The following is a 21,039-nucleotide window of genomic DNA, read 5'->3' as shown; positions in this document are numbered from 1 at the left end:
AGCGCGGTGGGATTGCTGTGACGCTGAGTTAGGGAAGAGGAAGCAGCGCGGTGGGATTGCTGTGACAGTAACGCTGAGTTAGGGAAGAGGAAGCAGGGCGGTGGGATTGCTGTGACGCTGAGTTAGGGAAGAGGAAGCAGCGCGGTGGGATTGCTGTGACACGGTAACGCTGAGTTAGGGAAGAGGAAGCAGCGCGGTGGGATTGCTGTGACGCTGAGTTAGGGAAGAGGAAGCAGCGCGGTGGGATTGCTGTAACGCTGAGTTGGGGAAGAGGAAGCAGCGCGGTGGGATTGCTGTGACAGTAACGCTGAGTTAGGGAAGAGGAAGCAGCGCGGTGGGATTGCTGTGACAGTAACGCTGAGTTAGGGAAGAGGAAGCAGCGCAGTGGGATTTCTGTGACACGGTAACGCTGAGTTAGGGAAGAGGAAGCAGCGCGGCTGGATTGCTGTAACGCTGAGTTAGGGAAGAGGAAGCAGCGCGGTGGGATTGCTGTGACAGTAACGCTGAGTTAGGGAAGAGGAAGCAGCGCGGTGGGATTGCTGTGACACGGTAACGCTGAGTTAGTGAAGAGGAAGCAGCGCGGTGGGATTGCTGTGATGCGGTAACGCTGAGTTAGGGAAGAGGAAGCAACGCGGTGGGATTGCTGTGACGCTGAGTTAGGGAAGAGGAAGCAGCGCAGTGGGATTGCTGTGACGCTGAGTTAGGGAAGAGGAAGCAGCGCGGTGGGATTGCTGTGACACGGTAACGCTGAGTTAGGGAAGAGGAAGCAGCGCGGTGGGATTGCTGTGACGCTGAGTTAGGGAAGAGGAAGCAGCGCGGTGGGATTGCTGTGACGCTGAGTTAGGGAAGAGGAAGCAGCGCGGTGGGATTGCTGTGACACGGTAACGCTGAGTTAGGGAAGAGGAAGCAGCGCGGTGGGATTGCTGTGACGCTGAGTTAGGGAAGAGGAAGCAGCGCGGTGGGATTGCTGTGACGCTGAGTTAGGGAAGAGGAAGCAGCGCGGTGGGATTGCTGTGACACGGTAACGCTGAGTTAGGGAAGAGGAAGCAGCGCGGTGGGATTGCTGGGACGCTGAGTTAGGGAAGAGGAAGCAGCGCGGTGCGATCGCTATGACGCTGAGTTAGGGAAGAGGAAGCAGCGCGGTGGGATTGCTGTGACGCGGTAACGCTGAGTTAGGGAAGAGGAAGCAGCGCGGTGGGATTGCTGTATCGCTGAGTTAGGGAAGAGGAAGCAGCGCGGTGGGATTGCTGTAACGCTGAGTTAGGAAAGTGGAAGCAGCGCGGTGGGATTGCTGTGACGCTGAGTTAGGGAAGAGGAAGCAGCGCAGTGGGATTGCTGTGACGCGGTAACGCTGAGTTAGGGAAGAGGAAGCAGCGTGGTGGGATTGCTGTAACGCTGAGTTAGGAAAGTGGAAGCAGCGCGGTGGGATTGCTGTGACGCTGAGTTAGGGAAGAGGAAGCAGCGCAGTGGGATTGCTGTGACGCGGTAACGCTGAGATAGGGAAGAGGAAGCAGCGCGGTGGGATTGCTGTATTGCTGAGTTAGGGAAGAGGAAGCAGCGCGGTGGGATTGCTGGGACGCTGAGTTAGGGAAGAGGAAGCAGCGCGGTGGGATTGCTGTGACGCTGAGTTAGGGAAGAGGAAGCAGCGCGGTGGGATTGCTGTGACACGGTAACGCTGAGTTAGGGAAGAGGAAGCAGCGCGGTGGGATTGCTGTGACGCTGAGTTAGGGAAGAGGAAGCAGCGCGGTGGGATTGCTGTGACGCTGTGACGCTGAGTTAGGGAAGAGGAAGCAGCGCGGTGGGATTGCTGTGATGCGGTAACGCTGAGTTAGGGAAGAGGAAGCAGCGCGGTGGGATTGCTGTGACGCTGAGTTAGGGAAGAGGAAGCAGCGCAGTGGGATTGCTGTGACGCTGAGTTAGGGAAGAGGAAGCAGCGCGGTGGGATTGCTGTGACACGGTAACGCTGAGTTAGGGAAGAGGAAGCAGCGCGGTGGGATTGCTGTGACGCTGAGTTAGGGAAGAGGAAGCAGCGCGGTGGGATTGCTGTGACGCTGAGTTAGGGAAGTGGAAGCAGCGCGGTGGGATTGCTGTGACACGGTAACGCTGAGTTAGGGAAGAGGAAGCAGCGCGGTGGGATTGCTGTGACGCTGAGTTAGGGAAGAGGAAGCAGCGCGGTGGGATTGCTGTGACGCTGAGTTAGGGAAGAGGAAGCAGCGCGGTGGGATTGCTGTGACACGGTAACGCTGAGTTAGGGAAGAGGAAGCAGTGCGGTGGGATTGCTGGGACGCTGAGTTAGGGAAGAGGAAGCAGCGCGGTGGGATCGCTATGACGCTGAGTTAGGGAAGAGGAAGCAGCGCGGTGGGATTGCTGTGACGCGGTAACGCTGAGTTAGGGAAGAGGAAGCAGCGCGGTGGGATTGCTGTATCGCTGAGTTAGGGAAGAGGAAGCAGCGCGGTGGGATTGCTGTAACGCTGAGTTAGGAAAGTGGAAGCAGCGCGGTGGGATTGCTGTGACGCTGAGTTAGGGAAGAGGAAGCAGCGCAGTGGGATTGCTGTGACGCGGTAACGCTGAGTTAGGGAAGAGGAAGCAGCGTGGTGGGATTGCTGTAACGCTGAGTTAGGAAAGTGGAAGCAGCGCGGTGGGATTGCTGTGACGCTGAGTTAGGGAAGAGGAAGCAGCGCGGTGGGATTGCTGTGACGCGGTAACGCTGAGATAGGGAAGAGGAAGCAGCGCGGTGGGATTGCTGTATTGCTGAGTTAGGGAAGAGGAAGCAGCGCGGTGGGATTGCTGGGACGCTGAGTTAGGGAAGAGGAAGCAGCGCGGTGGGATTGCTGTGACGCTGAGTTAGGGAAGAGGAAGCAGCGCGGTGGGATTGCTGTGACGCTGAGTTAGGGAAGAGGAAGCAGCGCGGTGGGATTGCTGTGACAGTAACGCTGAGTTAGGGAAGAGGAAGCAGGGCGGTGGGATTGCTGTGACGCTGAGTTAGGGAAGAGGAAGCAGCGCGGTGGGATTGCTGTGACACGGTAACGCTGAGTTAGGGAAGAGGAAGCAGCGCGGTGGGATTGCTGTGACGCTGAGTTAGGGAAGAGGAAGCAGCGCGGTGGGATTGCTGTAACGCTGAGTTAGGGCAGAGGAAGCAGCGCGGTGGGATTGCTGTGACAGTAACGCTGAGTTAGGGAAGAGGAAGCAGCGCGGTGGGATTGCTGTGACAGTAACGCTGAGTTAGGGAAGAGGAAGCAGCGCAGTGGGATTGCTGTGACACGGTAACGCTGAGTTAGGGAAGAGGAAGCAGCGCGGTGGGATTGCTGTAACGCTGAGTTAGGGAAGAGGAAGCAGCGCGGTGGGATTGCTGTGACAGTAACGCTGAGTTAGGGAAGAGGAAGCAGCGCGGTGGGATTGCTGTGACACGGTAACGCTGAGTTAGGGAAGAGGAAGCAGCGCGGTGGGATTGCTGTGACGCTGAGTTAGGGAAGAGGAAGCAGCGCGGTGGGATTGCTGTGACGCTGAGTTAGGGAAGAGGAAGCAGCGCGGTGGGATTGCTGTGACGCGGTAACGCTGAGTTAGGGAAGAGGAAGCAGCGCGGTGGGATTGCTGTGACGCTGTATCGCTGAGTTAGGGAAGAGGAAGCAGCGCGGTGGGATTGCTGTGACACGGTAACACTGAGTTAGGGAAGAGGAAGCAGCGCGGTGGGAGTGCTGTGACACGGTGACGCTGAGTTAGGGAAGAGGAAGCAGCGCGGTGGGATTGCTGTGACGCTGAGTTAGGGAAGAGGAAGCAGCGCGGTGGGATTGCTGTGACGCTGTGACGCTGAGTTAGGGAAGAGGAAGCAGCGCGGTGGGATTGCTGTGACACTGAGTTAGGGAAGAGGAAGCAGCGCGGTGGGATTGCTGTGACACGGTAACGCTGAGTTAGGGAAGAGGAAGCAGCGCGGTGGGATTGCTGTGACGCTGAGTTAGGGAAGAGGAAGCAGCGCGGTGGGATTGCTGTGACACGGTAACGCTGAGTTAGGGAAGAGGAAGCAGCGCGGTGGGATTGCTGTGACGCTAAGTTAGGGAAGAGGAAGCAGCGCGGTGGGATTGCTGTAACGCTGAGTTAGGGAAGAGGAAGCAGCGCGGTGGGATTGCTGTGACGCGGTAACGCTGAGTTAGGGAAGAGGAAGCAGCGCGGTGGGATTGCTGTGACGCTGAGTTAGGGAAGAGGAAGCAGCGCGGTGGGATTGCTGTGACACGGTAACGCTGAGTTAGGGAAGAGGAAGCAGTGCGGTGGGATTGCTGTGACAGTAACGCTGAGTTAGGGAAGAGGAAGCAGCGCGGTGGGATTGCTGTGACAGTAACGCTGAGTTAGGGAAGAGGAAGCAGCGCGGTGGGATTGCTGTGACACGGTAACGCTGAGTTAGGGAAGAGGAAGCAGCGCGGTGGGATTGCTGTGACGCTGAGTTAGGGAAGAGGAAGCAGCGCGGTGGGATTGCTGTGACGCTGAGTTAGGGAAGAGGAAGCAGCGCGGTGGGATTGCTGTGACGCGGTAACGCTGAGTTAGGGAAGAGGAAGCAGCGCGGTGGGATTGCTGTGACGCTGTATCGCTGAGTTAGGGAAGAGGAAGCAGCGCGGTGGGATTGCTGTGACACGGTAACACTGAGTTAGGGAAGAGGAAGCAGCGCGGTGGGAGTGCTGTGACACGGTGACGCTGAGTTAGGGAAGAGGAAGCAGCGCGGTGGGATTGCTGTGACACGGTAACGCTGAGTTAGGGAAGAGGAAGCAGCGCGGTGGGATTGCTGTGACGCTAAGTTAGGGAAGAGGAAGCAGCGCGGTGGGATTGCTGTAACGCTGAGTTAGGGAAGAGGAAGCAGCGCGGTGGGATTGCTGTGACGCGGTAACGCTGAGTTAGGGAAGAGGAAGCAGGGCGGTGGGATTGCTGTGACGCTGAGTTAGGGAAGAGGAAGCAGCGCGGTGGGATTGCTGTGACACGGTAACGCTGAGTTAGGGAAGAGGAAGCAGTGCGGTGGGATTGCTGGGACGCTGAGTTAGGGAAGAGGAAGCAGCGCGGTGGGATTGCTGTGACGCTGAGTTAGGGAAGAGGAAGCAGCGCGGTGGGATTGCTGTGACGCTGAGTTAGGGAAGAGGAAGCAGCGCGGTGGGATTGCTGTGACAGTAACGCTGAGTTAGGGAAGAGGAAGCAGGGCGGTGGGATTGCTGTGACGCTGAGTTAGGGAAGAGGAAGCAGCGCGGTGGGATTGCTGTGACACGGTAACGCTGAGTTAGGGAAGAGGAAGCAGCGCGGTGGGATTGCTGTGACGCTGAGTTAGGGAAGAGGAAGCAGCGCGGTGGGATTGCTGTAACGCTGAGTTAGGGAAGAGGAAGCAGCGCGGTGGGATTGCTGTGACAGTAACGCTGAGTTAGGGAAGAGGAAGCAGCGCGGTGGGATTGCTGTGACAGTAACGCTGAGTTAGGGAAGAGGAAGCAGCGCAGTGGGATTGCTGTGACACGGTAACGCTGAGTTAGGGAAGAGGAAGCAGCGCGGTGGGATTGCTGTAACGCTGAGTTAGGGAAGAGGAAGCAGCGCGGTGGGATTGCTGTGACAGTAACGCTGAGTTAGGGAAGAGGAAGCAGCGCGGTGGGATTGCTGTGACACGGTAACGCTGAGTTAGGGAAGAGGAAGCAGCGCGGTGGGATTGCTGTGACGCTGAGTTAGGGAAGAGGAAGCAGCGCGGTGGGATTGCTGTGACGCTGAGTTAGGGAAGAGGAAGCAGCGCGGTGGGATTGCTGTGACGCGGTAACGCTGAGTTAGGGAAGAGGAAGCAGCGCGGTGGGATTGCTGTGACGCTGTATCGCTGAGTTAGGGAAGAGGAAGCAGCGCGGTGGGATTGCTGTGACACGGTAACACTGAGTTAGGGAAGAGGAAGCAGCGCGGTGGGAGTGCTGTGACACGGTGACGCTGAGTTAGGGAAGAGGAAGCAGCGCGGTGGGATTGCTGTGACGCTGAGTTAGGGAAGAGGAAGCAGCGCGGTGGGATTGCTGTGACGCTGTGACGCTGAGTTAGGGAAGAGGAAGCAGCGCGGTGGGATTGCTGTGACACTGAGTTAGGGAAGAGGAAGCAGCGCGGTGGGATTGCTGTGACGCTGAGTTAGGGAAGAGGAAGCAGCGCGGTGGGATTGCTGTGACACGGTAACGCTGAGTTAGGGAAGAGGAAGCAGCGCGGTGGGATTGCTGTGACGCTAAGTTAGGGAAGTGGAAGCAGCGCGGTGGGATTGCTGTAACGCTGAGTTAGGGAAGAGGAAGCAGCGCGGTGGGATTGCTGTGACGCGGTAACGCTGAGTTAGGGAAGAGGAAGCAGCGCGGTGGGATTGCTGTGACGCTGAGTTAGGGAAGAGGAAGCAGCGCGGTGGGATTGCTGTGACACGGTAACGCTGAGTTAGGGAAGAGGAAGCAGTGCGGTGGGATTGCTGTGACAGTAACGCTGAGTTAGGGAAGAGGAAGCAGCGCGGTGGGATTGCTGTGACAGTAACGCTGAGTTAGGGAAGAGGAAGCAGCGCGGTGGGATTGCTGTGACACGGTAAAGCTGAGTTAGGGAAGAGGAAGCAGCGCGGTGGGATTGCTGTGACGCTGAGTTAGGGAAGAGGAAGCAGCGCGGTGGGATTGCTGTGACGCTGAGTTAGGGAAGAGGAAGCAGCGCGGTGGGATTGCTGTGACGCGGTAACGCTGAGTTAGGGAAGAGGAAGCAGCGCGGTGGGATTGCTGTGACGCTGTATCGCTGAGTTAGGGAAGAGGAAGCAGCGCGGTGGGATTGCTGTGACACGGTAACACTGAGTTAGGGAAGAGGAAGCAGCGCGGTGGGAGTGCTGTGACACGGTGACGCTGAGTTAGGGAAGAGGAAGCAGCGCGGTGGGATTGCTGTGACACGGTAACGCTGAGTTAGGGAAGAGGAAGCAGCGCGGTGGGATTGCTGTGACGCTAAGTTAGGGAAGAGGAAGCAGCGCGGTGGGATTGCTGTAACGCTGAGTTAGGGAAGAGGAAGCAGCGCGGTGGGATTGCTGTGACGCGGTAACGCTGAGTTAGGGAAGAGGAAGCAGCGCGGTGGGATTGCTGTGACGCTGAGTTAGGGAAGAGGAAGCAGCGCGGTGGGATTGCTGTGACACGGTAACGCTGAGTTAGGGAAGAGGAAGCAGTGCGGTGGGATTGCTGTGACAGTAACGCTGAGTTAGGGAAGAGGAAGCAGTGCGGTGGGATTGCTGTGACGCGGTAACGCTGAGTTAGGGAAGAGGAAGCAGCGCGGTGGGATTGCTGTAACGCTGAGTTAGGGAAGAGGAAGCAGCGCGGTGGGATTGCTGTGACGCTGAGTTAGGGAAGAGGAAGCAGCGCGGTGGGATTGCTGTGATGCTGAGTTACTGAAGAGGAAGCAGCGCGGTGGGATTGCTGTGACGCGGTAACACTGAGTTAGGGAAGAGGAAGCAGCGCGGTGGGATTGCTGTGACACGGTAACGCTGAGTTAGGGAAGAGGAAGCAGCGTGGTGGGATTGCTGTGACGCTGAGTTAGGGAAGAGGAAGCAGCGCGGTGGGATTGCTGTGACACGGTAACGCTGAGTTAGGGAAGAGGAAGCAGCGCAGTGGGATTGCTGTAACGCTGAGTTAGAGAAGAGGAAGCAGCGCGGTGGAATTGCTGTGACACGGTAACGCTGAGTTAGGGAAGCGGAAGCAGCGCGGTGGGATTGCTGTGACGCGGTAACGCTGAGTTAGGGAAGAGGAAGCAGCGCGGTGGGATTGCTGTATCGCTGAGTTAGGGAAGAGGAAGCAGCGCGGTGGGATTGCTGTGATGCGGTAACACTGAGTTAGGGAAGAGGAAGCAGCGCGGTGGGATTGCTGTGACGCTGAGTTAGAGAAGAGGAAGCAGCGCGGTGGGATTGCTGTGACACAGTAACGCTGAGTTAGGGAAGAGGAAGCAGCGCGGTGGGATTGCTGTGACACGGTAACGCTGAGTTAGGGAAGAGGAAGCAGCGCGGTGGGATTGCTGTGACGCTGAGTTAGGGAAGAGGAAACAGCGCGGTAGGATTGCTGTGACGCTGAGTTAGGGAAGAGGAAGCAGCGCGGTGGGATTGCTGTGACACTGAGTTAGGGAAGAGGAAGCAGCGCGGTGGGATTGCTGTGACGCTGAGTTAGGGAAAAGGAAGCAGCGCGGTGGGATTGCTGTGACGCTGAGTTAGGGAAGAGGAAGCAGCGCGGTGGGATTGCTGTGATGCGGTAACACTGAGTTAGGGAAGAGGAAGCAGCGCGGTGGGATTGCTGTGACGCTGAGTTAGGGAAGAGGAAGCAGCGCGGTGGGATTGCTGTGACACGGTAACGCTGAGTTAGGGAAGAGGAAGCAGCGCGGTGGGATTGCTGTGACGCTAAGTTAGGGAAGAGGAAGCAGTGCGGTGGGATTGCTGTAACGCTGAGTTAGGGAAGAGGAAGCAGCGCGGTGGGATTGTTGTGATGCGGTAACACTGAGTTAGGGAAGAGGAAGCAGCGCGGTGGGATTGCTGTGACGCTGAGTTAGGGAAGAGGAAGCAGCGCGGTGGGATTGCTGTAACGCTGAGTTAGGGAAGAGGAAGCAGCGCGGTGGGATTGCTGTAACGCTGAGTTAGGGAAGAGGAAGCAGCGCGGTGGGATTGCTGTAACGCTGAGTTAGGGAAGAGGAAGCAGCGCGGTGGGATTGCTGTGACACGGTAACGCTGAGTTAGGGAAGAGGAAGCAGCGCGGTGGGATTGCTGTGACGCTAAGTTAGGGAAGAGGAAGCAGTGCGGTGGGATTGCTGTAACGCTGAGTTAGGGAAGAGGAAGCAGCGCGGTGGGATTGCTGTGACGCTGAGTTAGGGAAGAGGAAGCAGCGCGGTGGGATTGCTGTGACACGGTAACGCTGAGTTAGGGAAGAGGAAGCAGCGCGGTGGGATTGCTGTGACAGTAACGCTGAGTTAGGGAAGAGGAAGCAGCGCGGTGGGATTGCTGTGACGCGGTAACGCTGAGTTAGGGAAGAGGAAGCAGCGTGGTGGGATTGCTGTAACGCTGAGTTAGGGAAGAGGAAGCAGCGCGGTGGGATTGCTGTGACGCTGAGTTAGGGAAGAGGAAGCAGCGCGGTGGGATTGCTGTGATGCTGAGTTACTGAAGAGGAAGCAGCGCGGTGGGATTGCTGTGATGCTGAGTTACTGAAGAGGAAGCAGCGCGGTGGGATTGCTGTGACGCGGTAACACTGAGTTACTGAAGAAGAAGCAGCGCGGTGGGATTGCTGTGACACAGTAACGCTGAGTTAGGGAAGAGGAAGCAGCGCGGTGGGATTGCTGTGACACAGTAACGCTGAGTTAGGGAAGAGGAAGCAGCGCGGTGGGATTGCTGTAACGCTGAGTTAGGGAAGAGGAAGCAGCGCGGTGGGATTGCTGTGACACGGTAACGCTGAGTTAGGGAAGAGGAAGCAGCGCGGTGGGATTGCTGTAACGCTGAGTTAGGGAAGAGGAAGCAGCGCGGTGGGATTGCTGTGACACGGTAACGCTGAGTTAGGGGAGAGGAAGCAGCGCGGTGGGATTGCTGTGACGCGGTAACGCTGAGTTAGGGAAGAGGAAGCAGCGCGGTGGAATTGCTGTGACGCTGAGTTAGGGAAGAGGAAGCAGCGCGGTGGGATTGCTGTGACGCGGTAACGCTGAGTTAGGGAAGAGGAAGCAGCGCGGTGGAATTGCTGTGACGCTGAGTTAGGGGAGAGGAAGCAGCGCGGTGGGATTGCTGTGACGCTGAGTTACCGAAGAGGAAGCAGCGCGGTGGGATTGCTGTGACGCTGAGTTACCGAAGAGGAAGCCGGCTCCGGCACTGGGTCGCCTGCGTACACCACACACCTTTCATATGGAATATGTTCCTGTCACGTAACTCCCCTTCTCACCAGTTTCTTTCCTGTGTATATTATATATTAATTTAGTATGGTCAGGGGTGGCATTGTTAGTTACTGACTGCGATATTGGTTGTTGTTTCTTCGCTATGCTTCTATGTAAGAGTTCTTGTTCTCTCCTTAAGACGTTTTGTCGGTGGCTGGAAGCGTCATTGAAGAGTTTACCAAAGGAGACATCTGGTGGGGCGGTGACGGTGACGCACAAACAGCTAACGGACTTCCACAAGCAAGTCACAAGGTGAGGGGAATACTGACCTCTCCTACAGCTTGGGGACCTCTGAGCTCCCGATGGCTGTGACCACATGGGGGTTTGAAGCGTCCACACACTACTATATTTTATACACCGCACGGGTTGCAGATGTGCCACGCACACCCTCGGCCGCACACACCGCCCCCCTACATACACTGCTGTGGTACCAGACGTGTGGACACGGTACAGGTATTCCGCGGGTGGTAGAGGGGCGCTCTTCGTGTCCCCATGTTTTATGGCTGTGTGTTTTTTGCAGTGCTGAGGAATGTAAACAGGTGTGCTGGGCTTTCCGAGATTTCACGAGGTTATTCCGATAGCTGCGCTCCTACGACCTGCCTGTTCTCGGTGAGTATGGACACGCCTTCTGTCACCGGTGACACGCGTGTACTAACAGCAAAGATAGACATGAGGTAGTCTGCAGATAGAGCAGGATCCAGGAGAGACGGACACGGGAGATGTTTGAATCTGGAGAGGGTCTGAGCACACTACGGGAGATATGTGAGCCCGGGCTCCTCAGCTTCTTCTCCAAAGGGGTCGGAGCAGAAGGCTTAACGTGTAGTCCATCTGTCCCGTGTCTATTTACATTCGCTTAACTTACTGTACAAGTAATGTTCCGCGTGAATAATGGCACGTGGCTACCTAAGCAACTAGTCTGAAAATCGCAGGGGCAGTTTCCCAGGGATGTATCAAGGTCCTTCCCGGGGTGAGGGATGGGTGAGGTGTAGGGCATATAGGAGACAGTCTGGGCAGAGGGGAGAGAGATTTGGGGGAGGGGGGGTAGATTTGTGAGAGTGAAGACAAGGAGACGGCAGAATGGTGGGGAGGGGGAGGATTAGGTGTAATACAGAGAGAAGGCAATCTGACCATATGGACAGTCGCATGACGGGAAGAAAGCAGGATGAAGTATCGTTGACATATCTTTGAAACTCTCACTACTGCGCCCACTTCTCACCAGCATTTTCCTCTCCCCCCCTCAGCGAGGGCAGGTAACCTACCCGAGCCTACTCAGACGGCACCTCCTGAACAGAGAACCATTGTGGAACGGCTTCTATACCCCCCTAGTGTGCGTCACGCCAAAAAAGGGGGACGCAGAGCAAGAGTGCTAGAGAGCAAAGAATGTGAGGCGCGCTTTGAGAGGCGTCCCTGCGAAAACGTGTGCTGAAGAATCGTAACAAAACCAGGGGGCATAAGAAAGCTGGAAAGATTAACCCCTTCACTTCTGAGCAGAGGCAAATGTTCCCTACAGAGCTGTGGCTAAAAGGCGATGGCCGTAAGGTGTTGAAACACGTCTCCGCCCTCTTCCACGGCAATAAGGCACTCCGAGCAGGCGTCCGCACGCTGTCACCCGACTCCCCGCAGTGCTGCGTCGCCCTAAATCTCGGTGGTGAAGGGGTTCTCAAAGCAACGGGTGTCCGAGCACCACATTTGCATTTTGGGAGGGGATTGGGGGAGGAGAAGGAGGAGGTGGGGGGAGGGGAGGGGGCGAAGGGTTTAGAGCTTTCCTTGATGGACTCGTTTTAAAATAAAAAATAAAAAAAATACAATAAAATGTAAAGAAAAAAAAAAGAAATGAGGAAAAAAAGTACAAAAAAAAGAGCGAGAGAAAATACAGCCGTTAAAAAATAAAATACCCGGCCGGCGGAGTTTAATTTGCGTGGCAGCAAACGGAAAAAAATGAAAAATACGGAGCTAAACTTTCTGTGAAATGAACCAAGAAAACCGTGCAAAATAAAACTAAAAATAAAGAGAGTTTGTGTTCTTTTGTTTGGGGCAGAAGTTGGGGGCTGATTGGGTATCGCGCCTTCTCCGCGTGGCTGTCGCGCCTTCTCCGCGTGGGTATCGCGCCTTCTCCGCGTGGGTGTCCCGCCTTCTCCGCGTGGGTGTCGCGCCTTCTCCGCGTGGGTGTCGCGCCTTCTCCGCGTAGGTGTCGCGCCTTCTCCGCGTAGCTGTCGCGCCTTCTCCGCGTAGGTGTCGCGCCTTCTCCGCGTACGTGTCGCGCCTTCTCCGCGTAGGTGTCGCGCCTTCTCCGCGTAGGTGTCCCGCCTTCTCCGCGTAGGTGTCCCGCCTTCTCCGCGTAGGTTTTCCTGGCGCCAAAATAAGTCCGGAGCAGAGACCGGTTTATAAGAATAAAGTTGCCGTTTTGTGGGCACCCGCCCTCTGGAAGGTGACGCCGTGCGATGCCGGTTAGTAAAGGCCTCTGGCACGGTCCAATCCCGGGTAAACGGGTTTCAGGGGGTAGAATGGATGGGACATTGGTGGAAGGATTGGCGATAGTTGTGGTAAAGGGAGAACATGAGGAGGAGGAGGGGACCTCAGGGATAATGAGGGGGGGGAGGAGGAGGGGACCTCAGGGAGAACATGAGGAGGAGGAGGACCTCAGGGAGAACATGAGGAGGAGGAGGGGACCTCAGGGATAATGGGGGGGGGGATGAGGAGGGGACCTCAGGGAGAACATGAGGAGGACCTGAGGGGGGGAGGAGGAGGGGACCTCAGGGATAATGAGGGGGGGAGGAGGAGGGGACCTCAGGGATAATGAGGGGGGTGGGGAGTGTTTGTACTGGGACCTGTGCTTTTTAATATCCGTATTAGTGACAATACAAATGGTTTGGAGGGAGAGGTGTGCTCACAGATATGCCCGAGTTCTCTCCTTTGGCGAGGTAATATGACTAATGGTGAGGTGTATTATGGGAATGTTTACACATTGGGAATAGAAAGGGACCTGGGGGTCATTATTTCAGCCCATTTAGCTACAAAAATGGTGCAAGCTACAAACTGATCGGGAAACATTAAAACAAACCATGCAGCCGTTTCCCCTCGGAGCCCAGCTGTCTGTTTCCGCTTATAGCGATGGGGACGGGCGTGTGACCGCGCGACGACGTGTTGCTATAGCGATAGTTTCACTTTGTTTCAGGAGTCCTTGGGCGGTGACGGGGTGTGGCAGAGGCGTGCCCATGCGCAGTTTGCCCTCATTGGCTGAACTGCTCATGTGACGCTGCCGTCGCTCTCCAAGACCAAATCACTTGTCTTCAGGTCGCTTTGCTGTGCACCGTCACCGTAAGTATCTCCTACAATGCTGGTATCTTGCCCCGAGTGTGGGGGCGCCTGCTCTTTAAATCAGTATTTTCAGAATGGAGTGTCTGAAGTTGCCATGACAACCTTTGGGCTTCCCCGGGGAGAGCTTCATTTTAACCTCCTGGACATTTAATATTTCAAATGTTCGCCTCTTAAAGTAAATGCAAATTAAACTTCGCTCCTTTGATATGTGCACTTGGGAGGAGGGAGATATGGTTGGAATTTTACATAAAGGGTTAAAGTGCGGGAAGAATTTCATAGAAGTGTTTATGACCAGAGGTCATGCTTGGGAAATGTGAAGATGTTCACTGAAAGGGGTGTGGATTCATGGAACAGTCTCCCATCAGAGGTGGTACAGGCTGGTATAGTAGAATACAAAGCTTCTTAGGCCGTGCGTATAGTGCCCGCAACGGGTGACGCCGTGTGTGCTTATAGTAAGTGCGACGGAGCGACGTTGCAGACTTTGGAAGCCGGGAATATTTGATTTTTCAAGGCCTGTCACGTGACAGCCCCTAAACAAATCGAAAGCCCGCAACGCCGGCGCAAAGCAAAATATAACTCGCGATGGGTGGTGATGCCGGTCGCGGGCACTATATGCGCGGCCTTTGGATAGACTTAAAGCTAAATATGAAAGAGCCAGGTTTCAGAACGTGTGGTGTCGTGTGTCCCCACGTGCGGGGTGACCAGATTTGTCCCTGAAAAACCAGGACAAATGTCACACGAGTGCCGACCGCTCGTGCGCATGCGTGATTGTAGCTGCCTGGTTGCACATGCGCACGAGATGCCTGCAAGTGCCGATCGCGCCTGCGCGGCCAATAGAAATAGAACACCACCCCAAAAAGTCGTGATCGAGCCCTAAAATCCGGGACATCTGATCTCCCTATCTACACGGCCGCCTCTGCTGGGTATTCTCTCTCACTGATGCCAACACTGCGCCAGTGTGCGCCAGTGTGCGCCGGAAGCAAGCTGGGCATGAGTGGGAGGCCCCGCGCACGCTGACGTCCGAAGCTTGCTGTGGAAGAGTGTTGGCGTCGGTGAGGGAGGCCCGCGGTTGTGGAGAGCCGGGGTCCTCTACAGCCACTGGCCCAAGCCTGAGACGATCCCGGAGATCGGTATGTATGTATTTGGGGGAAGGTTTGGAGTGAAACGTCTGCTGCACCTACAGAACCTGTACAAACATGTCATTGGAGCAAATTACCTTCCTGGTGACAAGTAAAGAAAGCTAGTGACATCACTGAGCAAAAAGGGGTGTCGCTCATGTGTAGTGCCACCGGCTCGGCACGCATGCGCAGCACCGCCCACTTGGCTTGGGAGCAGCAGCGACCACACTCGCTCGCTTCGTCTTAATATATAAAATCGAAAGGTTGGTACTAGCTGCGGTGAATCTGATTGGTCTCAGCCTCTGGCCAATCAGATTGGTGGCTCTGAAGTCACCCAACTGCCACTCTCTTCCCCTCGGCACACACACACTCACTCTCACGCTCTCCTCACCCCCCCCATCACACTCACCTCCCTCCCCGGTGCTCACTCACCTCCCTCCCCGTGCTCACTCACCTCCCTCCCCGGCACTCACCTCCCTCCCCGGCACTCACTCACCTCCCTCTCCCCGGCGCTCACTTCCCTCTCTCCCCGGCGCTCACTTCCCTCCCTCCCCGGCGCTCACATTCCCTCCCCGGCGGGGGAACAGGCAGTGGGCAGGCAGCCTCGCCGAGTGGCTAAGATGGCGGCGCCCGGAAGGACCCCCTTCCTCCTGCAGCTGCCTCGCGGCACCAAGTACCAAAGATGGCGGCGCCCGGAAGGAACTCACCTCCCTCCCCGGCGCTCACTTTCCTCCCTCCCCGGCGCTCACTTCCTTCCCTCCCCGGCGGGGGACAGGCAGTGGGCAGGCAGCCTCCGGAAGGACCCCCGCTCCCCGGCTCTCAACCACTTCCCCCACCGCCCAGAGCACGCTCTCTACGGCTCACCCCCCACCCCCACTCGCTGCTACCCCGGTCACATCCCTGAGGAGCAGGAGGAGGGCGGCAGGGAGTTGCGGCCGCGCAATAGCTCCTTTGTGCCACCGGGAGGTCGCCGGAGGCCACGAGGGGGGAGAGAACCACTGGCAGGCCGAGGAGCGCGGCATGCTGGCAGGTGAGGAAATGCAGGGGGAGGGAATCCATGCTTTGACGCCCCCCCCCTGCCTTTGACGCCCCCCACCCCCTGCCTTTGACGCCCCCCCCCCTGCCTTTGACGCCCCCCCCCTGCCTTTGACGCCCCCCCCCTGCCTTTGACGCCCCCCCCTGCCTTTGACGCCCCCCCCCCTGCCTTTGACGCCCCCCCCCCTGCCTTTGACGCCCCCCCCCTGCCTTTGACGCCCCCCCCCTGCCTTTGACGCCCCCCCCCCTGCCTTTGACGCCCCCCCCCCTGCCTTTGACGCCCCCCCCCTGCCTTTGACGCCCCCCCCCTGCCTTTGACGCCCCCCCCTGCCTTGACGCCCCCCCCTGCCTTTGACGCCCCCCCCTGCCTTTGACGCCCCCCCTGCCTTTGACGCCCCCCCCTGCCTTTGACGCCCCCCCCTGCCTTTGACGCCCCCCCCCCGCCTTTGACGCCCCCCCCCGCCTTTGACGCCCCCCCCGCCTTTGACGCCCCCCCTGCCTTTGACGCCCCCCCTGCCTTTGACGCCCCCCCCTGCCTTTGACGCCCCCCCTGCCTTTGACGCCCCCCCCCTGCCTTTGACGCCCCCCCTGCCTTTGACGCCCCCCCCTGCCTTTGACGCCCCCCTGCCTTTGACGCCCCCCCCTGCCTTTGACGCCCCCCCCCTGCCTTTGACGCCCCCCCCTGCCTTTGACGCCCCCCCCTGCCTTTGACGCCCCCCCCCTTGCCTTTGACGCCCCCCCCTGCCTTTGACGCCACCCCCCCTGCCTTTGATGCCACCCCCCTGCCTTTCACCCCCTGCCTTTCACGCCCCCACCCCCCTCCCTGCCTTTCACGCCCCCACCCCCCTCCCTGCCTTTCACGCCCCCACCCCCCTCCCTGCCTTTCACGCCCCCACCCCCCTCCCTGCCTTTCACGCCCCCCGTCCCCTCCCTGCCTCCGGGCAACGCCGGGTATATCAGCTAGTAGTTACTAAATATAGAAGTGCAAATTGCTAAAATGGTGTGTGTGCCAAACACGCGCTCAGAGCGCATCGCACGTGCGACTGAGGGTTAATTGATGGAGTGAGGGGGTAATAGTGATACCATCTCTAAGTTCTCCCAACTTACTCTACAATTTAGATTGTAAGCTCTTCGGGGCAGGGACTCCTTTTCCCTTATGTTACTTTTATGTCTGAAGCGCTTATTCCCATTATGTTATATTATTATGTCCCGTGTGTTACTGGGGTAAAGCGCCGTGTACGTGGGCGGCACTATACAAGGGTCCCGGGCCGGTGGCTGTAGGGGGCCTGGCCTGCCAGCACTGCAAGTTGGGCTGACCTCTGGCCAGGCTCCGGCTGATGGTCCTCTCGCCGCCGGACCCTGGCTGTCCCCCAGCGGCGGGCCTCTCCCTCACTCTGTCCCACACCGAATGTGAGCAGAGGTCTCCTTTTCCACAGTGTGCCCGACACTTCCACCTACATCACCATAAGAACCCCAGACTTTTGGCTGCCATGGGTCTTGAGCATATCCGCCTCCTCTATTTTGCGGGGGATGGGTTACATTTTGGATTTACCCAATGGGTACTCTTGCCCCAGGTGGTTTTAACGAACGTATTGATACCAGCACTCTAGTCTATAATGAGGCTTTGTCGTCCATTCTTGCCATATTTGGTCACTCTTCAGTGTGTTCCCCAGGCGCCTCTGGTCCATAGAGCAGGTAAAGCAGAAAAGGGCAGCGCACGGCCAAAAAAACGCAGGGGGCGGCGGCTCACTTGTACAATGAAAGGTTTATTCCATAGAGGGATCACACATCACCCCCGGACAGCAGCAAAAACTGGCCTCTGGTCCATATAGCAATAGTTCCTTTCCCTTCAAAGCAGCTTTAACATCCAGCCCTGGGATAATATATGTATGGGTGGAAACACTCATTTCTAATTAACATCCCTGTATTTTTATGTATTTGTTTATTTTTATAAATGTTTATGGCTTTTCATACCATTTTATTTAATTTTATTCAGTGGTCTATGTTTGTCTGAATAGTTATTATAAGAATCTCTCTGTATTCTCATTGCATACATGTTTCATTTATTTATTTTTATCTTTATATTGTGTAGTATTTTTAGATTTGCTTATTCCACAGTTTTCAATGCACCGCATCCTTGAGAAAGTTCCCTAGGTGATTCCCATCACTAATTATATTGTCCAGCTGCTTTGGCTTTATTTCATGCTATATAAAACTAATTGGCACTAGATTCCTCATACCCCTGCCGAAGTCACGTTTGCCGAAACGCGTTGGGACCCGGATATTTGGCGTGTTGCGTCAGCACGTCTCCACTTGGACCCTTTACTAACTGTTGACATTTGTATCCTGGACTGCTGGGAATAGCGTGGACCTTGTACCCTGGACGGGTGGGCATAGCGTGGACCTTGTACCCTGGACGGCTGGGAATAGCGTGGACCTTGTACCCTGGACGGGTGGGCATAGCGTGGACCTTGTACCCTGGACGGCTTGGAATAGCGTGGACCTTGTACCCTGGACGGCTGGGAATAGCGTGGACCTTGTATCCTGGACGGCTTGGAATAGCGTGGACCTTGTATCCTGGACGGCTTGGAATAGCGTGGACCTTGTATCCTGGACGGCTGGGAATAGCGTGGACCTTGTACCCTGGACGGCTGGGAATAGCATGGACCTTGTATCCTGGACTGCTGGGAATAGCGTGGACCTTGTATCCTGGACGGCTGGGAATAGCGTGAACCTTGTATCCTGGACGGCTTGGAATAGCGTGGACCTTGTATCCTGGACGGCTTGGAATAGCGTGGATCTTGTATCCTGGACGGCTTGGAATAGCGTGAACCTTGTATCCTGGACGGCTGGGAATAGCGTGGACCTTGTACCCTGGACGGCTGGGCATAGCGTGGACCTTGTATCCTGGACGGCTGGGAATAGCGTGGACCTTGTATCCTGGACGGCTGGGAATAGCGTGGACCTTGTATCCTGGACGGCTGGGAATAGCGTGGACCTTGTATCCTGGACGGCTGGGAATAGCGTGGACCTTGTATCCTGGACGGCTGGGAATAGCGTGGACCTTGTATCCTGGACGGCTGGGAATAGCGTGGACCTTGTATCCTGGACGGCTTGGAATAGCGTGGCCCTTGTATCCTGGACGGCTGGGAATAGCGTGGACCTTGTATCCTGGACGGCTTGGAATAGCGTGGACCTTGTGTCCTGGACGGCTGGGAATAGCGTGGACCTTGTATCCTGGACGGCTTGGAATAGCGTGGACCTTGTGTCCTGGACGGCTTGGAATAGCGTGGACCTTATATCCTGGACGGCTTGGAATAGCGTGGACCTTGTATCCTGGACGGCTGGGAATAGCGTGGACCTTGTATCCTGGACGGCTTGGAATAGCGTGGGACCTTGTATCCTGGACGGCTGGGAATAGCGTGGACCTTGTATCCTGGACGGCTTGGAATAGCGTGGACCTTATATCCTGGACGGCTTGGAATAGCGTGGACCTTGTATCCTGGACGGCTGGGAATAGCGTTGACCTGGTATCCTGGACAGCTGGGAATAGCGTGGACCTTGTATCCAGGACGGCTGGGCATAGCGTGGACCTTGTATCCTGGACGGCTGGGCATAGCGTGGACCTTGTATCCTGGACGGCTGGGCATAGCGTGGATCTTGTATCCTGGACGGCTGGGAATCGCGTGGACCTTGTATCCTGGACGGCTTGGAATAGCGTGGACCTTGTATCCTGGACGGCTTGAATAGCGTGGACCTTGTATCCTGGACGGCTTGGAATAGCGTGGACCTTGTATCCTGGACGGCTGGGCATAGCGTGGACCTTGTACCCTGGACGGCTTGGAATAGCGTGGACCTTGTATCCCTGGACGGCTTGGAATAGCGTGGACCTTGTATCCCTGGACGGCTTGGAATAGCGTGGATCTTGTATCCTGGACGGCTGGGAATAGCGTGGATCTTGTATCCTGGACGGCTGGGAATAGCGTGGACCTTGTATCCTGGACGGCTGGGAATAGCGTGGACCTTGTATCCCTGGACGGCTGGGAATAGCGTGGACCTAACACCTGAGCCATGGACACCGGATTCGGAGCGCCAGCCCCCCATCTGTGTTTCTAGAAGCTCCCCACAGGTGTGTACCATGTGCGTGAGATATTGAATCTCTCCCATGAGCACGATCTTGCTACACGTGTGTGTGTGTGCTACTTTTAAACCTTTATATGATAATAAATGTCAGAACAGATTTACTCTGTGTGCCACGCGCCACTTTTTCCCTTTTTCTAAATAGATACCCGTGGATGTGGCGCATCCTCTCAGAGGCTGCGAACCCGTCACAGATTTTATATCCTTTATTCCAAACACTCAATCATATGGACGTTTATTATATCAAACATTATATTATAACTTATATGAAATTATTCACTGTATTTTTAGTTGTCACATTCACTATATCTTTTTTTTTTTTTTTTAATGAAAATCACTATCCACATTTGTGTACACGTTTTAGTGTGCATGTGCATTTCCACCGATACACTTTCTTATACTACATTTATATTGTTCACTTTATATTATTGGGTATTTCTTTGCAAGCGCCAACTTTTTGTTTGATATCCCTGCGCACACACTTCAATGAATAAGACTGAGCCTATAATGTGTAGCAAAATATACCATTTCAAAATACCCCTGAAATGGGAGGGGGGGGAGGGAGGGGAGGAAGGGAGAGAGGGGAGGGAGGGGAGGAAGGGATGGGTGGGATAGGATGGGATGGGTGGGATAGGATGGGATGGGTGGGATAGGATAGGATGGGATGGGTGGGATACATACACAATGCTACATCCAATTGACAAAACATATAAAAGTAATAAGTATAAATAATAATAATATTTACTTGGTTATTCAGTTAAACCCTTTGGCCAAAGTGTTAAAAGCCGGCACACCACGTCAAGGTATAACCAAAATTAATGCAGGTCCTACACTACACTGTGAATCTTTCCCGTTACCTCTGTATGAACCATAGCAGGCCCTGTTCTTGCAGCAAAGTGAAATGACATCCCAAGTTAAAAAGGTGAGGAGTGATCTCTGGGGGGGGGGGGGAGGAGGTGCCCCCTACCTCCATACAACTGTTACCAATCAGAAATAGATTAACACATATTCCCAGCGAGCTCAAACTCCCACACCCACCACATCATGAATATATATTTATGTCAAAAAGAGAGCTACTGGGCGTGGCAAATGTATACAACAAGTGACAGGGGCTGGCCAATGCACACATAGATATTAAAGGAGTGGGAAAGAAAATGAAGTATCGCCTACTGAATTCCTAATCTAAATCAAGGTACCTTATGTGTAATAACAAAAAGGCTGTATACTAGTGCTGACCAAATAAGATATGGAGTGTGTGCAGACTATTATGTAATCCAGGAGGAGCATACAGTATATGGGACAAAGAGAAGAATACACAATTTAAGTGCAGATGTAAGAACAATGAGGTCTAATTTGAGATGCAATCTTGGCTCGGATGTTCAGCCTACTCACAAGATATAGATGAATAGAGTGCAGTTAGCAGATAGGGCTGCTGCCCGTATAGAATGAATGCTGTTTGGATCTCCCTCCCACGCGTATTCACCAATGGAATGGTATATGTGTAAAAGAGATGAGAAAGCACTACATAGCGCGATCAGGCTGA

General features: G+C 55.6%; 1 protein-coding gene across 4 annotated transcripts in view; it reads left to right on the top strand.

Moving 5' to 3' along the window:
* TNPO3 (transportin 3) overlaps positions 1–11,894 on the top strand; it is a 115,341-nt gene extending 103,447 nt beyond the window's left edge. For all 4 annotated transcript variants that reach the window (XM_075599257.1, XM_075599258.1, XM_075599259.1 and 1 more), the window contains 3 exons: positions 10,025–10,137; positions 10,406–10,494; positions 11,127–11,894. In XM_075599257.1, coding sequence (XP_075455372.1) covers positions 10,025–10,137; positions 10,406–10,466 — 174 coding nt within the window. In that variant the 3' untranslated portion in view covers positions 10,467–10,494; positions 11,127–11,894. The remainder of the gene's footprint in view (positions 1–10,024; positions 10,138–10,405; positions 10,495–11,126) is intronic.
* Positions 11,895–21,039: the final 9,145 nt, after the last annotated feature.

Source organism: Ascaphus truei, chromosome 5 (genome assembly GCF_040206685.1).
Source record: "Ascaphus truei isolate aAscTru1 chromosome 5, aAscTru1.hap1, whole genome shotgun sequence".
Classification (NCBI taxonomy): Eukaryota; Metazoa; Chordata; class Amphibia; order Anura; family Ascaphidae; genus Ascaphus; species Ascaphus truei.
The sequence above is the reverse complement of the archived record's forward strand: the minus strand, read 5'-3'. Positions and strand labels throughout refer to the sequence as shown.